This window comes from Myotis davidii, unplaced genomic scaffold (assembly GCF_000327345.1).
Source record: "Myotis davidii unplaced genomic scaffold, ASM32734v1 scaffold204, whole genome shotgun sequence".
Taxonomy (NCBI): Eukaryota; Metazoa; Chordata; class Mammalia; order Chiroptera; family Vespertilionidae; genus Myotis; species Myotis davidii.
In genome coordinates this window covers 6,723,934-6,745,589 of record NW_006299715.1, presented here as the reverse complement: position 1 = coordinate 6,745,589, position 21,656 = coordinate 6,723,934, and the positions used below count along the sequence as shown (strand labels likewise).

At 37.1% G+C, this 21,656-nt stretch overlaps 1 protein-coding gene across 1 annotated transcript in view; it reads right to left on the bottom strand.

Annotated features, from left to right (window-relative positions):
• The window catches only part of SLIT2 (slit guidance ligand 2), a 388,092-nt gene that overhangs the window by 101,252 nt on the left and 265,184 nt on the right, over window positions 1-21,656 (bottom strand). Inside the window, 5 exon segments of the mRNA XM_015571823.1 lie at window positions 811-974; window positions 1,087-1,230; window positions 2,747-2,818; window positions 8,396-8,467; window positions 8,962-9,033. Of these exon segments, the coding sequence (XP_015427309.1) occupies window positions 811-974; window positions 1,087-1,230; window positions 2,747-2,818; window positions 8,396-8,467; window positions 8,962-9,033 (524 nt within the window).

Sequence of the window (21,656 nt, the reverse complement as noted above, 5' to 3'; positions counted from 1 at the left end):
GGGGCAAACTTTTTGACTTGAGGGCCACAATGGGTTCCTAAACTGGACCTGAGGGCTGGAACAAAAGCATGGATGGAGTGTTTGTGTGAACTAATATAAATTCAAAGTAAACATCATTACATAAAAGGGTATGGTCTTTTTTGTTTGTTTGTTTGTTTTATTCATTTCAAACGGGCCGGATCCAGCCCGTGGGCTGTAGTTTGCCCACGGCTGATCTAGAGTTAGCTTTCTATCAATAAATGTAATATTTATAACATGTTAACAGGTGGCCTTTTTGGGGTAAAAAATGTTTCCTTACAGTCCTATTCAAAATAAGAGAATGCAAAATGAGAAGTCAGTATCCAATAAGGGATCAGGAGATTTCCCCCTACTTCTGAGCCTGAGCAAATCATGTGACCAAGTCTCAGGTCATTTCCTGAAGCAATGAAAACATGATTAATTACCTGGGGTTCCTTGAGGAGAATACTACAACAAACATGAGACTTAACAGGCTTCAAAGGCACTAGGGTTAACTAAGAGGCCCCTGTTCAGTTCGGACCCTGGGAATACGGTATGAAGTAGCCATGCATCTTTTTTTCTTGGCCAGCAGCCTGTTTCTTCTGCTTCATCTACTGTTAAAAAAATGGTACACCTAGGAGGGCTATCTGAATTGTGTTTACGGTTCTCTTTATTTTTTTCTATTTGTATAAAAGACAAAGACATACGATTCTACAACATTTGGTAATTCAGCCAAAGGCCATTGTCTCTAGCTGTCCCATAACCAGTGTAGTTGGTGACACAGGGGGAATGCCACATGGGGTCAGAAATTACCTGAACAACGAAATTTCTTGCTTTTGATCTGTCCGATTCTTTTGTTTGCCAGACGCCGGGGGCTGGTGCAGCGGGCACCACTGGTCTCGATCGGGTTGGTGTGGAGATAATCCGCGAGCCACTTGAGATGGCAGTCACAAATAAAGGGGTTTTGGGCCAAATGCCTTTTGGAAACACACACAGAACACTTTTATGCACGACTTGCAAGGAACTGAACACCCCAGTTTTGAGAGAAAACAACAATCATCAAATATGATCCGAACAGCATGAACATACATGGTCTGAATGGCCCGGAGAGGTGAGAAGGTCCCCTTGGCGATGGTCTGGAGCTTGTTGTCGTACAAGGAGAGAAGGTTCAGGTTGTGCAGGTCCTGGAAAGCATCTACCCGCAGGCAATTTATCTTGTTGGCGTTCAATAATCTGTTTGATCAAATAGTCGTAGGGTTAAAGGGTAGCACCTCCTGGACTTACCTTCAAGTTTCCGTCCTTGAGAAAAAAACCAATGAGAAATACATTTCTCTTCATCTCAACATGGACATTTTAACTGTAATAATTTAGGCACCACAGGTTGAAGATTTGGAGTTGTGTCGGATAAAGCAAGGCTCACACAGTTGAAAGAAAGCCCAAATCTAGTGGTACCTATACAATTATTCAATAAAAAGTGATTACATGTATTCTCTAGATGTAGAGCTTTGCAGTAGATGAAGGTGGGTGAGACCCAACCTCTGCGGTCAAGGCCACCATAAAGAAAAAAATAAAAGCCATAAAACACTAGTCCATTCAGCTGCTCTATGAAAAAAATAACATTCCAAATTAAATTATTTTTATGATATTGACTTTTCTATTATAATTTTTTTCAATTACTATTTACATTTAATATCATTTTGTATCAGTTTGAGGTGTACAGCATAGTGGTTAGACAATCATATACTTTATAAAATGTTCCCCCTATTTCTAGCATTTTACCTAGCACCATACATAATTATTAGAATAATACTGACTGTATTTCCTATGATGTGCTTTACATCGCCATGACTATTTTATAACTACCAATCTGTACTTCTCAATCCTTCACTTTTTGCACCCAGCCCCCAAACCCCCTCCGCTTCATCAACCACCACTCTGTTTCCTATATATATGAGCCTGTTTCTGTTTTGTTTGTTTGTTTATATTGATCTTTAGAGTCCACATCTAAGTAAAATCATACATTTGAACACTGTAAAGTAGACTGACTATGACCTAGTTGAGAGAAGTAATTACATCACACTCATCTTTGCATCCACAGCAGCTGGGCCAATCTTAATAGCAGCACATTTTTTTTTCTAATTTCCTTTTCATATAAGCATTAATTAAAATACCTGGGGTCAAGTCTTAGTCTTATAAATGTGTACAGTAAATGGTTTTTTTGAGGCAAAAGAGACCTAGCTATTGTCTAAGCAGACTGGTCTTTAAAGATATAACCCAGGGATTTACAGAGAAATCTCTTCCTAAAGATTAGTTTGAGTGCACTGCTGTGTTCTGGCCTCCTGCACACCGTCCTTGTGCTGGGGGGTGCTATTCCAGCTTGTCACTCTTGCAGATTCTTTGCACAAAGGTGGACAAATATATCACCATGTTTTTCTCCTTTCCAACTATTGTCAAATCAAACCAGAGAAGCTTCACTAAGGGCAGGGATTGTAAAAGCATTAAATGACAGAGCAGATAAAATGCATATATTCGTGACAAGGGTGGAGAGAAAGGTTTGGGGACAATTTCAAAGTGTCGTGTCTTCAAATAAATAACTGTCAACAATGTTAGCACTAGGCGAATCTTTTCCATTTTATTAAACTATGTCATTTTGGGTCGAATTTTTATGAAGCCCCCATGAAGATATGAAATGGCACACGGACAAAATATAGCATTTGGTTCAACAGATCAGAAACAATCAAATACTTACAGTAGCTGTAAGGAAAATAATCCTTCAAATAAACTCTTTGGAAGTTCTGTGATTTTATTTCCATAGAGAACACTGGGAAAACATAATTTAAATGAAAAAAGAAGTCAGGCACCAAACCAGTATAACAAGTTAGTTCAACATATCTGTATTCAGGAAAATAGGAAGTTAGTAAGCACTCTATACTCAGATGATGCTTATGATAGAAAGTTTGGAAAACAAGAAAAATTAGCAAAATGAACACAGTTCATAATTTTATTGCCTTTACATAAAACTGTGCACTGCTAACTTGTCATATTTTTTACATTTATTTGTAAAGATAATATGTATCCCGGAGGTCATTGAAGCATTATTCATGGTGGCCAAGATATGGAAACAACTGGAGTGTCCTTCAATCGATGATTAGATAAAGAAGATGTGGTACATATATACAATAGGATACTACTCAGCCAAACGAAAAGATGAAACACTGCCATTTGTGGCAATATAGATGGATCTTGGAGAATATCATGCTAAGTGAAGTAATTTAGATGAAATGGTCAAAAACCATATGATTTCACTCATATTTGGGATATTAATTTGAAAACAAGAAATTAACAAATAAGAAAAACAAATAAACAAAAATTCATAGACAACAACAGCAGCATGGTGGTTACAAGAGAAAGAGGGGGGGGTGAGAGGGAGGTAGTAAAGAGTAAAGTGGGTCAAATATATAGTGATGGCAGGAGATTTGACTTTGGGTGGTGATCACATAATGCAGTATAGAGGTGATGTATCATAGAATTGTACACTTCAAACCTATATTAGTTTATTACCAATGTCAACCCAATAAATTTAATAAATTTTTTTCAAAGCATAATATAAAGGAATAAATTACCATATAATTTTAATTTTGTTTAAAAATTAAACAAAAACACAGACACAGAAAAAAATGTGAAATATCTTTGGATGGCAAATGATTTGCCATCCAGAGTTGACTTGAATTTGCATATATACAGTTTTTCCTTAATTTTTACATTTTCTACAATGAACATATATTACTTTTGAAACTGAGAAAAAAATAATTCTAAAAGAAGTGGTTTTGACAAGACAATAGTGTGGTGAAGGCTCTGAGTGGGAGGGGCTCAGGGGGTGGAGAGGGTAAGTGGAGGGTGGTGGGAAGGGGACATATAATACTTTCAATAATAAAAATAAATATAAAAATACAGATTTAAAAACCCTTTCAAGCAAAAAAAATATTTTGAAAATTAAATAAGTGGATGCTATAATACATGAAGAAAAAGTTTAAATGAAAGTCTAAATAATTAATATGTTTGGTAGCAGTACATGATTTCTGTTTGAAAAGGAGGAAAATAACAATACAAGAGAGATAAATACGAGTGAGGAAAAAGCTTCCCTTTTAAGATGTCAGTGAGAGGTGGGATATATTACAAAACTGAAGAAAATTCTCAAGGGAATAAATAAAGCTGGGTGCTATATTGTGTAAAGACACTTTAAGTCTGTATAGATTACCGTGGTAAAGTTACATAGCAAAACAAAAATTCATTTCTGTAGAATATAGATATTCTTTTTTATCTTTAAATTCTTTATTAGTTAAGGAATTACAAATGTGTCCTCATCCCCCCAATTAACCCCCATCCTCCCCCCACACCCCACTTATGCTCTCATCCCTCTATTGTCCATGTTCATTGGTTTGGCCTATATGCATGCATACAAGTCCTTTGGTTGATCTCTTCCCCTTACCTCCACCCTCCCCTACTTTCCCTCTGGGGATTGACAGTCTGATCGCTGTTTCTGTATTTCTTTAAAATAGATATTTTAAAGGTAAATCAATAACAGAAGAAATAATTTTAATAGTCAAAGAAGAAAAGAGATAAACCTATATTGTCAGGGTCAAGGAGGTAAGGGGACAAAGGATGGGTAAAGTAAGAATAAACAAAAATGTTTTAAGATCAAGAATAAGAAAAGAAGAGCCTTTAGGAACACAAAGGAGCAGATTACGGCCTCAATTCAGGATACTCAACTCATTACTGTTCAATCAGTTCATTCAACAATCGATATTGTACACTTACTGTGTGCCAGGAACATTGCTAGGTTCTAAGCCTGGTGCCCACTTACACTAACTCCAACTCTTACTTTTTGAATGTTTATCATTTGTGCATGTCCCAGGCACTGATATGACCAAGATGAATAAGGTATGGCTTCAAAGAGCAACCCAAAAGAATAATTTGAATACTTAAGGAGTTTCGTATTTTGAACCGATTGAGGATTAAAGAAGGAAATATAATGCATAGAAGTAGTGGGAGGCCCCTATAAGAATTTATGGGCAAATAATTTGGTAGGTTGTTTATTTGGTAGGCTCAAATGAAAGGATGAACAGCTGGGAGGTATGTCATGTTTGCATTGTGAAACTTATTTTTACAGAAAATCATTGTTGTTGTTTTTATATATATCATGTTTAAAAAGATAAATGTGTTGTAGTTGTTTTTTGTAAATGAGACAATTTGGGTTCACTGGAGAAAAGGGGGATCAGACAAGGATGGAGGAAATCTATCTGTGTAGGTGGCATTGGGTATATGAACCCAAAATCTTGAAACTATAATACTAAAGAAATACTACATAGGATGGTAATGGGATTTCTCCACAAAAAGGGATAGCAGTACTAGTGCTGGGTATGTTTTTCTTACATACAATAAGATCGACATGATAAAAAAGAAAAAGAAGCGAAGATATAAAAAATCCAAAGACCAGGAATTTCATGAAGTTGGTTGGCAGTCAGAAAATAGGGCCAAAAATCTATAAAAATGAGGGAAAGACGTGTCATCACATAAAGACATCAAGTGCAAGAAGCCCAGTGAGAATGTGTGCTGTGCTCATAAGAAGGAAACAAATGTTAAAAAAAATTTAAAAGGTGCCCAGTTTGGCTCAGTGGATAGAGCGTCACACTGCGGACTCAAAGGTCCCAAGTTCGATTCCGGTCATGGGCATGTACCTTGGTTGCGGGCACATACCCAGTAGGGAGTGTGCAGGAGGCAGCTGATCGATGTTTCTCTCTCATCGATTTTTCTAACTCTCTATCCCTTTCCCTTCCTCTCTGTAAAAAATCAATAAAATATATCTTTAAAAGAAAGAAATTAAAAGGTAAAAATGAATTCTACTGAAAAGAACATAAATACATGAGGGATTTGCATAATACCATCCAAAGACCAAGAATGACAGTTTTCTTACATATGACTTATATTCAGCACTCTATATACAGTGCACAATTATGCTGATGGAGAAGTTTTTATAGTTCTTTGGAACAATAGGAACATCTTAAGGCAGCTTCTGCACCTGCTGCTAGAAGGAAGGCTAGGAATTCTAAACTTAGTTTTACCATTGGAGTTTCCACTCTGGGATAGTAGGTCACTATCTAGGTACTAGGATGCAGCAACACTGGTGCCCAAGCTTTGAATTCACCTGTCCATTTAGATCTCCTACTCAAGACAAAAATATCCAAACCAGAAACCTATTAAGATGGCTATCATGTAAAAGGTGCTATGGGCAGGTTTCATTATCTAAATATACAGTAGAGAGCTATACTTATAAATTAAAAACAATGTATATCTGAGAAGTAAAACACTCAGCAAGTTTAAAGACAGTAAAGAGAAAGAAAGCAGAGGTTACTCCCACTTTCATTTTCCTTGAAAACCAGGATTAAAAAGCAAGGCCCCAAGCAGGGGAGTTAACAGGAGTTCAAGGCAAGACTGTAGGAAGTGTGAACACTGAAATGAGAATCAAAATACAACAGCCCTTCACTGCAGACCTCCGTGGAACTGGGCAGCTACTTAGTGAAGAGAGGTAATTACAATAAGTGAACGACAATCGTTTGCAAGGGGTTAATTAAAGAAATGGGAAAAGAGGAAAACTATAGCTTGAGGATTTGGGGTATACAAATTCTCTGGGATGATTAAAATCCAGAAACAAACAAATTGATAAGAATCAGAAGCATCTGTCAAGGCCATTCTGGTATCTCTTGAATTCTTCTCTTTGTGCTTTAATAAAACCAGCAGGGGAGTAATCTTGCCCCCACCTTAGAGACAGAACAGCTGAAGCACAGGGGCCTTAGTAAGAATTCTCCACGTCTCTTGACATTTACTGATTCCCTTTGAGGCACAGACACTTGAAGGACCAGGAATTGGTATATGGACTTGACCTCTGTTCTGCCCTTTTGGCTGAATTTACTTTGGACAGTATCATTGTCCGGAATAGCACGCACAGTACTTTGTGGACAATTTGGGTGATTTAACTGTGTTTTACATTAAACTTTGGTATTTTCGAATCTGACAGCCCACCTTGAGGGCAATACAGGACTACACTTTACATCCTCTGCCAACAATTATTCCTCTAGCCTTGGTCTTTCCGGAGTGAAACAAACAAATAAACACGCCAAACAAACAATGAACCTAAGCAGACACTGTGAAGTGATAGTTTCATATTTTCTTTTTGAAGAGAAATGTGTAGTTTTCTGAGCAGAGCAATCTGAACACCCACGTGTCCAGGCGAACGCATCTGTCTCATTCTCCCCTTGGTGCAAGCGCGTGTAGTTGTTATATAAACCCTGGTGTGTATCTGGGTCTTGCACATTTATATCATGGAATTCTCACTGGCTCCCAAGGACTTCTGAAATTCATAGAGCTCTGCAGTAGTTTACATCAGTAGGAACCATTCTCTAAGCATCAACTCATTAAAAATACATGCAAGTCTTCGTTTACAAACATTAAAGTTAAAATCTGAAATAAAGGTGACTTTACTTGATGAACTTCTGAAAATTTGTACAAGTTAAAAGGAATGACAGACTTTACCTATTTATTTTAGAACCACTTTAGCTATCTCCCTGAAAGTCCTTTTGACATTAAAAAGCTGTAAAACTGTTCTTATCTTTGAACTGTTAGAGATTAAAGCTGGCTTTTTCAGGGAAGTCTGAAGGTGAGTGAGAAAGCAGGGAGTTTGAGGGGTCTCTCCCTGGACACCTTCCACTGTTCTCTGCAAGACGCCAGCCAGCATCCTTCTAGTGGGGACTGACGCTGTCCCCAGAGATCTAGCGGCTTCAGGATTATAAATACAACACTGACCAGAGCACTCAAAAATAAACATTTCCCCTTCATTTTAGAAACAAAAATGATCAAAAAAGGGGGCTCTTTACTCTTGCTCTCTAAACAGCAAATTATCAAATCCTAAATTATATACCCTAAAACTGGCTGATTTTTTTTTTACTTGTTGATTGATTTCAAAGAAGAAGGGAGAGGGAGAGAAAGATAGACACATCAATGACGAGAGAGAATCATCCATTGGCTGCCTCCTGCAAACCCCCTACTGGGGATCAAGACCACACAACTCAGGCATGTGCCCTGACCAGAATCGAACAGTGACCTTCTGGTTCATAGGTTGATGCTCAACCATTGAGCAACACCGGCTGGGCTATAACAGACTGATTTTAGTGACAGGTAACACTCCTCAATGAAAAGAGTGGAATTCACTAATGGCTAATATAATTAATGTTATTAATAATTCTTAATACAAAAACTTAAAGGAACACTTTTTAAAAATCCAAACGAAAAGACAGAGTCACGATTAAGTGTGCTTTCCTTCAGTGCTGTGGTCAATACTCACAGTGAATTCAGGGAGCGCAGTCCTTGGAAGGCATCTGGTGCTAGTTCGGAGATCTGATTATTGCTCAGGTCACTGAGATTAGAAATAGGGTTAGGTTATATTAAATACAGTGGCAGTGAGATTTACTGCAGGAGAAAGCTATTCATTGCCTTTGTATGCTGATTTTGCACCTATAAATACACGCATCTAATTTGTAACATGAAACGTCTAAAGTGTCCTACATTTATAACGTCACCACCCTTTTAAATGAATTATTGACTGTTTTCTTAATTATAAAAGATGCCATGTCTTATTTTTGAATATAGAGCATCTAAGATTTGACTGCACTCATGTGAATCAATACATAAAATTAGAGAGAACCTTAAACTATTACACATTAAACCTTAAATATTAAACCTTAAATATTAAACTATTAATATTACATACTATAGAACTAGCATCAAACAGTCCCATCACTTAATATTTAAGCTAACACCTAAATATTCATACTTAGATGGATGTCTTTGCACAGTCATGACCCGTAAAATTTTTAAAATTACACATATTCCAGAACATTTTTCACTCACATTCTTCTAAGCTTTTTATATGGTGAGAAAGCTCCAGGAGGGATGACCTTGATTGAGTTCTGTTCCAGACGTCTGCAATAAAAAAATTCATTTTTTAAATGGAAACCTGAGCTCTCAGCTATGTTTAATTCAAACCCGTGATTCATGTCAAGAAGAAAAGTTGATTCACTTTATGAGTAATATTTTCTTTTTTTTTTCCTAAAAAATGACCATTATAGCTAATTGTTCTGTGACCTAAATGTGGAGCAAGATTGGAAAAAAGACACAAGGCAATTAGAACAATAAAAAATCCTAATTTTTATGCATTACATGTCCATTAATATTTAAGACTGGGCTTTGTACAAAGAGAAAGCACCTGTAGGGAATTAATTCGGGAGTACATTTTAATAACCCTATTTCAGTAAGAGAAATATGTAGTAACACTGGGTAGATATATAACATGTTTTAGAGATAATTATAACTCTTCCACAAAGGAAATTATTGTAGAATATTAAATCTTATAAACCTTTTATGTCCTCTACAGAAAGTGTATTATACATTGAAAAAAATTGTTATGCTCAGAAAATTAATTTTGAAGCTTCTTATGAAGCAAAATCTTAAATTCTAAATCCATAAGTACTACAGGCATTTTCAGTAAGACTGTCTGGATTCTGATTCATTATGTGAATATTTCATGTGGAAAGCACTGCAGCAAAGTGCATTAAACACAACTGAAGTATTTTTATGATGCACTAAAATCAAACAGTTGAAAATAACTCTCATATTTTCTACCCTATGGTTCTGCTATCAGAGAAAGACAAGATTCTACTCACCTGGTTATGAAAGAAAAAGAAATATATATGTATTTTAAGTGTTTTTGTAAATATTTTAGTCCATCAAAAATGGTGCCTCTCAGCCTCATGTCTATCCAGATACATATCCTATTAAACATTTCCAGTCCCCTTCCCCTCTTCTCTTCTGCCCTATGTCCAAGACAGCTGGCTTCTGGGAACTAGGCTTTTTGCCTACTGGCTTTTGTGTGACTTGGCCAATGAGCGGCACAGGTTGGAGACTGAGGTAGGAAGAGGGGAAAAGCCAGGATATTGTCCCCTCAGGGAAAGTTCTCAGCAGTCCTCTCCTCTCTTCCTAATTTCATCTCTGGCTGGGGCCACCTCCTGACTTAGCATAACTTCACTTTATTCTTAGGTCATTGTAGTCCTGGGGGTGAAGAGCCTTCTAATTTCGGTGTCATCTTCTAGGACTGTTAAATTCATTCCTCATATTAAATCCCTCTACTGAAATACCCGGCATGAGCTCCACGTTCATGCCTGGATTAAGTATATATATGTATATGTATATATCAATAGATGTTATATCTACTTATATATTTATAAATGAGAGTATATATAATGATTAAATGTGTCATATACATTGGTTCATTTTTATTGAATGCTGGTAATACTTTAATATATACATTATTGATTAATGAACATCAATTCAAAACAAATAAAAGATCCCTAGGAGATTTAGTAACATTGATTAGGTATTGGTCTTTTCCGGTTTCATAGCCCTTTCAAGGTATCTCAATCCTCACTGCTCTTGAACTCAATGTGGCATTTGATATCGGTAACAATCCTTCTTTCCTTGCATGTGACACTACATTCCCCTGGTTCTCACTCTACTTTTCTTTTCCTCACCTTATCGCTTTGCTTTCTAACCCCCTACACATTGAGCTATTCCTCGAGTTTCTGTCCCTTCCTCTCTTACACAAAAGGTAAAATCCTGTCTCTATCACCTGCACCATTAGTCATAATTCTCCTTCTAAAAAACAGAAGTAATTCTGTTTACATTCAAGATAAATTCAAGTTTATTTATAAAATATGTAAGGAATAAAATTTAATTGCCCATAATGCACAACTAAAATTGGTGAGTTTATTTCTTATGCATGCATACTTACTATTTTCTATAATTGAAGTATTAGCATACAAAGAATTGGAGTTGCATCCTTTATAACAAATATCATATCAGACATGTTTTCTTATATCATTAAAATTTTTGGAAGACATTATTATAATGTCTTTTAATATCCAATTATCAAAATGTTTTCCCAAATCATTTCCAATTATTAGCCATTTAGATAATACTTTTACATCTTTATTCATAATACTGTTCAGTCATTTGAAGGTGACTGAAACACGGCCGCCTTTGGAAGCCTTACTTGATTTCCTCAGGTATGGTTAGCGGTACCTTTCTCTATATACCCGAGGGCATTCTCTTCCCAAGGGCTTTTATCTCTCTGTATTCCATTTTTTACAAATTTCTCCTCCACCAAGTTGTTGGCTCTTACGTGGCAGATTTACCCCAGAAGACAAGAAAAAACTTCATGAAGAAAATGTGGATTTGGCACCTCAATTACTTATGTAGGTTCTAACAAGGCATATTTTTCTCAAAAGTTCTAAATATAACACAGGGCATTTAAATAATTTCCCTAATACAGTATAGACTAGAACATTACAAATTGATGGTTTAGAGACACTTTTTTTTTGCTGTAATCCATTCTTATAGTTAAATTTTAAGAAGTTTAAAATGTAATCAATAAAAATAAAGTTAAAAAAAGCCATAGTTGGCATATTACTGATATTAGAACTTTCTTCAAATCCAGGCCAATGAAACATTTCATTTTGTTAAAGATTTGCTCAGAAGAATATAATGCTATGATGAGAACAAATTAAAAAGTCTTAGTGACTAGCAGATTTCACTTAACAGACATGTAAAACAAGTTCATATAACTACCTTTCATAAATTTCAGGTTCTTGAAAATAAGAAAACCAGGATATATTTTATAAACTATAAACCACACGTATCCCAAATGGTATCCTTACTCCTACAAAATAGAGGGGGAAATATTTAAACCAAATTATTTAAAAAATCAATAAGAAAAATATTAAGACTTTTCAGGTGAAGGTTTCAAAAAGCAAATGAAATGTACATTTTCTATCTCTGCTGTCTTCTGATCTTCTATTTTAATAGCATAGAATCTGCTGAATTTATAAGATGCAAATATGAATCCATTGTTCCATGAAGCATCAAATTAAAAACATTTAGGGTTATAAAAACAGATAGTGTAATGGCTAAAATCCACCATAATTAAGAGCCTTCCAAATGCTAGTCCTTCATAGAAAGAAAATTCATTATTTGGAATTTCAAAGTAAAAATATATTTAGAAAACTAAATAAGGGAGGGAGAAAATTCTATAAATCACATAGTGTAAGAAAACCTTTCTTTAATGTATAAAAGTAGACAGGACCTTACCATTTTCCTTTTTCTCCACAGAATGTATGTGAACAATTCTAAAACATTTAATCACTGTGTATGTGTGTGTATCCATCTTGCTCTCTCTCTCTCTCCCTCCCTCTCTATCTATCTATCTATCTATCTATCTATCTATCATCTATCTGTTTTATGTAAAGCAATTTGCTGCTACCACTTCATCAAAACCATAAGGAAGCTTTAGTTAGAAGCTCAATGAGATAAAAAAAAAAATGGAGACAGTTTTCTAACTGCTCCAATCCAACAATTTAAAATAATTTAACCAATAAAGACCTTTCCTCTCCACTCACATACATTTTTCTCTTATTCATTAATTACTGATTTTTATATGAATAAAACATGTCTTGACACTTTTAGAGTTCCTAAAGAATGGACTGCAACCAATGTATGTCACCTTCTAGTGCCTAATTCAGATTATAGAAAATGAAAAAACTATCAAATCTTACATCAGTAGAGTATTCAGCGCAGTGTCGCTGGGCAGTTAAAAAGCTCCAACTAGTTCTGAAGCCACAGAGAAGATATTAAGTGATGTGAAGACACTTTAGCTCATGGTTCAATTCCCAGGCATTAGTCTCAATATCTTCAAACTAGATTATTTTGACAAACCATACAAAATAACATTTACATGCCAACACATAAGTAGCTCTCTCTCCAAGAGACATGAATGCTTTGTATCTGTCTATACACAAAGATGGCCATGTGTAGCTCAGTGGTTAGAAGCTTACAGAGATTGGGATTACATTATATTTACGTCACTCATTGGCTTTTTGGACCTTGCAAAGTTACTTTGCTTCTTTGTGTCTTAGTTCCTCCTGAAAAATGAGGAAAGTAAAACCTACCCTAGTGTTTTTGGTAAATAATGAGATGTAGAAGAAAATATATGGTATTTTTTTTTCTTCTTGCACAAAAAATGGGAAAAGAAAAAAAAATATGAGAATATACATGTGTAGATATGTAACCACACATATGACACTTAGCATTACATAATGCCTACAATACATTTTAGTCACACACATATACACATACACATAGATTATATAATTGAATAAATCTGGCACATGATTTGATCTCTAATATAAAATAAATACATATGGTTCTAAAACATGTTTTTAAACAAATAAGCAGTACAGATTTGCAGATAACTCAGTAACTATTAAACACATATATCATTCATTTATGTATACATAGAAATATATATATATGCATATATATATAACTCAGTGTGTGTGTGTGCGTGTGTGTATATATATATATATATACACACACATATGTATGTATATATAGTTGCAATTTCCATGATAAACATGTTTAACATGTGGTTTAGAAACTAAAATAGTTTTGACTCGCCAATGTGGCTCAAAGTTCGATTCCCAGTCAAGGCACATGCCTGAGTTGCTGGCTCAATCCCCAGAAGGGGGTGTGCAGGAGGCAGCCGATCAATGATTCTCTCTCATCATTGATGATTCTATCTCTCCCTCTCCTTTCCTCTCTCTGAAATAAAGAAAAACATATTTTAAAAAACCTCAAAAAGTTTTTACAGCACCAGGAAAGTATGAGATTGGATTGATGGTATCTGTAACATACACAGCCCAGATGCCGATTATGCATGGCAATAAAACTGACAGTTCTTTGCAATTTCCCCATCTGCTTTTAATGTAAATGGCAAAAGCAGCTGCCAGAGCACAGAATATAGATTTGATGGGGTGAAAGGGGGTGTGGAATGACTCCAGCTTCTGAATCTGGGGCTTCCCAGTGTGGCCAAACCTCCTCAGCCTAAGGAACATCAGCTGGCTTTTGGAAAGGAGGAAGCAGGGATGTTTCTTTGAGGTTAGGGATTCTCTCGCCTCTTACATAATATTTCTAAAGTGGGGACTTCCTATTTCTGGAATGTTACTTCTAATGTGAGTAGTAAATGCCATTGAAATCCTTCATTTGTCCCCACAGGAAATGGCCCAGGATTCTTTTAGACCCGAATATTATTTCTGTTATGTAATTGCAGTCTCCAGAACTTTGTGAGTTTAATAAATATTTCAGCAGCTGAAAGAATATTGGCCCCTAGAGGGACCGACTTTGCATATACTAACGTTTTTGCGTTAGGACTGTGCCCACACTAATTATCAGCCATCCCTTCCTTGCTTGGCATGACTTATTGCTGAAAATTGTCCATTTCCTTAATCTTATTTTATTTCTCGTGACATCATTCTAGGGTACATTCCCCTGAGTGTAAACTCAATTGATGTTTTCATAGTAGAATTAATTCTTTTTTCCACTTGGCCTTTGGGCCTGTAAAGGAAGACAAAAATGAATGTTTGTTCCTATTGGCCTCATATTTCAGGCAGTGACCCTTCAAGTGTTAACATGTTCATGCGTGCGTTCCTATGGATGCATATTCAAACACACAGGTACACTCAATGCACACATCACCTGATTTAGGTTTAGAGAGAAATGTAGAGGCATATGACTCATTAATTTCAGGGGGACAGAGTATAGATACATAATGCCAGTAACACTACATTTTCATATGTAATTTTTCTTTAGCAATCCAGCAAAGAAAAACAGAATTTCTGTTGTTTTGTTTTTCATTAATAACTAAAACCTACCCTAGCTGGTTTGGCTCAGTGGATAGAGTGTTGGCTTGTGGAGTGAAGGGTCCCAGGTTCGATTCTGGTCAAGGGCACATCCTTGGGTTGCGGGCTCAATCCCCAGTACAGGGGTGCAGAAGGCAGCTGACTAATGATTCTCTCTCATTATTGATATTTCAATCTCTCTCTCCTTCTCCCTTCCTCTCTCTGAACTCGATAAAAATATATTTAATTTAAAAAAATAACTAAAACCTCATGAACACTTACCATGAATTAGGCACTGAACAAAGTCCCCCATGTGATTTTAGTTTTAAAAATAGTATGCAAATTATCTTTATACATTGCTTATTTGAGAGTATTACTCGATGAATGGGTAGCAATTTGCACTCTCCCCCACCCTGAGTTATTAGCCAAGTTATCCATTATTTTTCCCCTAAAGTTAGCACCGTGATCACTAGTGGAATTTGAACTACATAAATTTTCAACTTAATCTTTCCAGCTGATTATATAAATATAAGTTAGAATTTAATTCCTAAAAAAAAAGACTCATTAGTCTGAGAATGAATAATACTCTGACTATACCTCAGCTGCCTTTACTTTTATGCTGAAGTCTACCCAGGCCTTATTTCACATCTGATGGTACCCACTTTTTCCTGTAGATGATTTTAGGAAACTACCATACAGCACAAGGGCCATTTCTTGGAGTCTCCTCCCATCACTGCCTGTTGCTACGCGACCTTCACCATGGCACAGACAGGCTGTTGCTATCTCATCATCACTGGGTTCCTTCCCTCCAAACCACTCTCCACTCCACATTGGGAGATTTTTCTAACACATCTTACCATGCTGCTACCCTGCTCCACACTTTCTTGTATCCTATTGTCATCCAAACAGGCAATCCTGCAAGATTAGACTTCTGCTTTATGTTCTAGCATCTTAAAACTCTTAATTTCTCAAAGATATACTCCTCTCATTTGACTGGGATTTTGCACACGTTCATTCCTGTCGAAAAAGCCCTCAATTTCTCTGTTTCAGACTTGAAGATTCCTTGATTCGCCCAGGCAAACCAAAGGGGCTCCTTTCTCTGTGTTCCCCGTGCACATGCATTTTATGAATTATCATATAATTTAAACATTTCTATTTGTCTAAAACTTCAATTCTCTGTAGGGTAAACATTTTGAAGGCTGGCACTGAGTATTGCTGGATACAGAGTCGGCACTCAGGGGGGAAGGGTGAAAAGGGTGAGAGGGATTACCAATATCCATATGTATTTTTTTAGTATGTAGAATTTAAAAGAATTAGGGTTCAAAATTTTGGAAGGAGCCAGGGCAGCAATAGCAGGCAAAATCTGTTAAAAATATATGGTAAATGTGTCTAAACAAAAAAAAAAAGGCTGAACAAATGTATGTTTTTAAAGTTATACTTAGTATCACAAATGGAGGCTGTAATCAGATATAGCATTCATGAATTATTCTTATTTCCACTTCGTTATATGTATGCATGCCAGTGGTCCAGAAGAGACTAAAAGAACAAAAGGACTCCCAAACCTCACTCATATCCCCTCCATCATTGTGACTCCTTCTCAGCCGTTTTTATCACTGACGGAGTAAGAGTAGTCCAGTGAGTGTACACAGGAAAGTGCGTTTCCATCGTATCTATTTGAATAGCATGTCTGGAAACAGTTCTCGTCTCTGAGAATTTGCAATCCATCTTAGAAAACGTTGAAACAACACTTAGTGTTCTGACAACATTGCTACACCCCTCCCCTTCCCATGATTTAAACTTCTCCCTGACCATCTTCTCTCAGACAAACAACAACAACAGCAGCAGCAACACAGATTTGTAGGGTCCCAGCTTCTGAGCCCTAAAAAACGGCAACCAAGAGTAAAACCAGTAGATATTAAGAGTCACAGAGACATTCTAAATTGTTACAATTTATGTTCTTACTAACTATTCTCCATGATGTATGGACGTTCTGTATAATGCTTTGAACAGGTGACATGCCAGAGAAAATCTATAACTGGATTGAAGAGGACTAAATGTCTACTTTATAGCCATCCATCACACTGTATTTGTAATTTTATACCTTAAAATGTGATTTAAGAAATTAATTCTGAGGATTTGATATACACAGAATCAATTTGCTACTAACGATTTGTTGCCATGGGCCAGTTCATATACAGGCTTGCCTCTGGCCTTCCATCTGAATGAAAACAAGGTTTCAACAAGCAGAGATCAACATAGCAAAGTACTAGCAACAGCTTCTTTCTTTTACACTTAATTTCACCTTATGTTACACATTCTATTCTACACCTCTCCCCCCACCTCCCCCCCCACCCCGTCTTCATTAATTCAAATCCCTTTGTCCTATGGGGGCCTGGGGCGTATCCTGCTGTGTTCCCCAGCACTGTCCTCCCACCCACACTATGCTAAGTGTTGGGGCAGAAATGGTGAGGAAAGAAACATGGTCCTGCCCACCCCCCAAAAGCTTGCAGTCTAATAGAATAGTGTGACACAATTCAAAATATCAAGTTAAAGAAATAGGAGTTCTGTGCAGATGAAAGCCAGGGGGAGGGAGAATGTTTAATGCAGAATAACACAATGACATTACAGTAGTTCCAGGCATGAGACAATTTGAGACAGCCCTCAGTTTTGTAAGCATTCATGTACCTACATGTCTTCTTTATGCCTCTTTCACGTTCTTTTGACGTGTAAGTTTCTTAAAGTTCTTAATGTCCTGTTTTTCTGAGTAATCAGTTAGTCTCTCCTGATGTTTTCAATGATTGCCCTGTACACTGTCCCAACAGGCTGAGCCATGCCCACCTTCCTTAATTTTTAAATTATCCATCAATTTAATAAAATTTAGCTTATATCTATCAAGTGCCTACTAAGTGCTGGGTGCTAGCTTTGTTGCTGGGCATTCAATGGTGATTAGACCAGAATCAGTTCCTGTCTTCATTAGAACCTCGACTTTAGCAGGGGAAAGGAACAAATGCACAAATATACATATAATTACAACATGCAATGAGTAGGTGCAGTCAAATCTGATTTCTAACCTGCAAAGGGGAGGGCAGAACCTGGGTCACGGTAAAATCATCAGGATAATGAGGCCTCTGGGAGGAAACCACCAATCTTTACCTATCATTTGCCTCTGCACTAGTTTTTCCAAATACACCCCACAAGGGTCAATGAGAAGATCAAATAATATAATGTGGGAATAATACCCAACATTGCAGGTATTGGACAAATGTTAGTCTCTTTCTATCCTTCCTTCTCCAAGTTATTTCAATTCTGACTTTAATTATAGGTGCAAGCACAAAATAGAAAGTAAACAAAAAAAGATGATCAAGGTATTTTTGGCACTTGATTACTCCAACACAGAGCACATACATACTTTCTTTTGGTCAGAATTATATTATGAGATAGTTGCAGGAATCAGGGCATACCACATAGGAAATCAACTCAACATTATCAAGTGAAATATATAATAACCTCCAATAAAGAAATTCTACTAACACTTCATGGTAAAATCCAGATTCAAAAGGTACTTGAAAAATATAGGTGTTTATAATGTTCAGTTCCTTATATATTAAAAACCTGAAATCTATAAAAAAAATTTTAAAGGTGTATATCTTTATTTTCACATTTTCTGAATCTTACTGATGTCTTTTATTCTAATAAAAAATAAATGTAATAAAAGAAGTAAGTTACTAAGCTGGTAAGTTATGCCAATATAACTGATGGTAATGGCGGTACTTTGTTGGAGTTGAAGATCAAGATGATTTATTATCAGCTGCTCTACTGATAAAGCTGATAATGTAATAACCAGAGAAGTAAAATTCACCTAAAGCTTCACATATATTGTCATCTCAACTTATAAATTTAATTTATTCTAGCTTTACCGAATACACCGCCTCCCCAATATGGGCAAAACCAATGGGACATATTATTTTGTATAACTTTTATGTTACTAAATCCCACCATTATACAAAATCTATAGAGCATGCAGAATAGAAAAAAGTAGACTACATGAGATAAACCATTTTAAATGTCTCGTGTTGCTTTCAGTCTTTCCTTACTTACAGCCTGTTTGACTTTAGTGCCTCCAAATCTCTCGCTGGCACTTAGGCATTTCACACATTTTGCTCATGACCCTCTTCCTTGCCAGTCTTGGTTGGGTTCCTCAGCTTCTTACACACAATATGACCACAATCTCCCAGTCCTCATACTTGACACTCTGGCATCATCTTTGGTTCATTTTTCTCCATTATTCTCTCATCTCATCCAATTTCAAAATCCCTTAAGTCTACTTCTCTATTAGCTATCATATCTGCTTCCACATCATCATTCCGACAGCTACTTATTAGCTCCCGCTCTCATGACATCGCCCCTCGATCAACATCATAGCCTCCTAGAGGCCTCAGGCCTGGTATTCTCTCCTTTTGCCAACCACTGCATAAGCTGTCCGATCGATTAATATTGAAGATTCAGATGAAAACTCCTGTATCCAGATGCATTCCAAATAAAGACAAAGATCTTTATACTATCCAAGGCCCTCTATGAATTGGCTCCAACCAAGCTTTCTCACTTTATTTTCCTGCTCTCTCAAGTTTCACATACCAAAGTGAGCTTTGTAGTGTCATGTATTACTGTTCTTATTGCCTTTACTTACGATTTTCAATTAAGATAGAAAGTCTTTCTCGTCTCTGCATTTCTATTCACTACCTATTCTTCAAGGCCTACCTCACAGGCTACCTCCTATATAAAGGCTTCAATAATCAAGGCATCATTTACTGAATGATTAATATACCAGTGGTTCTCAACCTTCCTAATGCCGTGATCCTTTAATATAGTTCCTCATGTTGTGGTGACCCTCAATTTCATTGGTACAAATTGAACATAATTAAAGCATAGTAATTAATCACAAAAACAATATGTAATTATATATGTGTTTTCCAATGGTCTTAGGCAACCCCTGTGAAAGGGTCATTTGACCCCCAAAGGGGTCGCGACCCACAGGTTGAGAACCGCTGCTATACACTAAACACATAAAGCTCTACATGTATTAATTACTCCATCTCAAACTCACAATAACCCTTAGCTTCAGATGTGGAGACAGTCTCGTGGATGAGAAGTAATTGCCCACAGTCTCACAGATAGTGAACAGTGGGTAGACAGACCCATGGTCCTAACTAAAACTTTCTAACTCTGGTTCACACTGTAACCCCCAATTTACCTGCTCTGCAATAAATACCTTTGACTTAATTTATTCCTTTCTCAGAGTTACTATTTTGTACCTCATTTCATAGCTTTTATTTTGGATGTCAAATGTGTTGGTCACTTCTGGAGAAGCCTCTGGATAATTCATGCTGCCTTTATATAGTGTTTATTTAATAATGCTCAGGCCTGGACTGGCAATGCCTCTGGTTGAGCATCGACCTATGAACAGGATGTCATGGTTCAATTCCCATTCAGAGCACATGCTCAGGTTTCTGGCTCCAGCCCCAGTAGGAGGAGTGCAGGAGACAGCTGATGAATGATTCTCTCTCATCATTGATGTTTCTATCTCTCTCTCCCTCTCCTCCTCTCTGAAATCAAATCTAATCTAATAAAAGAGAAATATGCAAATTGACCGCACCTCGGCTATGTCCCAAGCCATGCCACCAGCCAATCAGAGCAACTATATGCAAATTAACCCAACCAAGATGGCAGCTGGCAGCCATGGAGCTGGAGCAAGCAGGAGGCTTGGTTGCCCCGGCGATGGAGGAAGCCAAGCTTCCCGCCTGCCCTGGCCGGCTATGGCCTCCACTCAAGGCAACAAAGTTTCAATTATAGAAGCTAAATAAATCCCAGATACCTACTTCCAGCCAGCCTCCACTGGGAGCTTGGGTGGCTGGGGGCTGTGACCAGCCTTCAAACAGCCAGCAGCCCTTCACCCAAGCTGGCCAGGCACCCAAGCGGGACCACCACCCTGATCTGGGACACTCTTCAGGGCAAACCAGCTGGCCCCCACTCATGCATCAGGCCTCTATACTATATAATAAAAGGGTAATATGCAAATTGATCCTAACAGCAGAAAGACTGGTCATTGGGCCTAAGCCAGCAAGTGGTCATCCCCAGAGGGGTCCCAGACTGCGAGAGGGCACAGGCTGGGCTGAGGGACCCTCCCAAGTGCACAAATTTTTGTGCACCGGTCCTCTAGTAAATATATAAACACATAAGCAAATAAATAAATGCTCATGCCTGGATAGATGAATATATGTGTATTATTCCCTATTCTAAAACTACTATCTACTTCATCATATATTACATCTTCTAAGATGAAAGTACTTCAGTACCCGGTGGCTTGGAAAGTATACAGAGAGATATCCTTTTTTGGGTTTATTTTCTATTGTGCCTTGGCATGCACCTCGTACGCCTGTTTGCCTCAAAGGTACAATCTCTAAAACATAACTCGCTGCCACCACTGCCCTAGGCTCCTGCTGTTTCTCTTTTGTGTAATGTCACCCACCTCTTCTAAAACCATATATTTTTCTCCTTCCCAGATCCAGCTAAAAAAATACTAAGCACGTGTCTTCTATGCAAGGCAGTGTCCCATCAATCAGAAATAGGATAGGAATACTATGTGCCTTCATTATCCATGTCTGGGTCAAATGGCCATAAATTCTAGAGTTCCTCAGAGGACCCTGTCTAAGACAGCAAAGCTGTAAGCACATGTTTAAGCACACACTAGATACTTTAAAATAGTGACAATGGGTCTTGGGAACTAAGGTTATTCTCACGTAAATAAATTAGAGCAGTGAA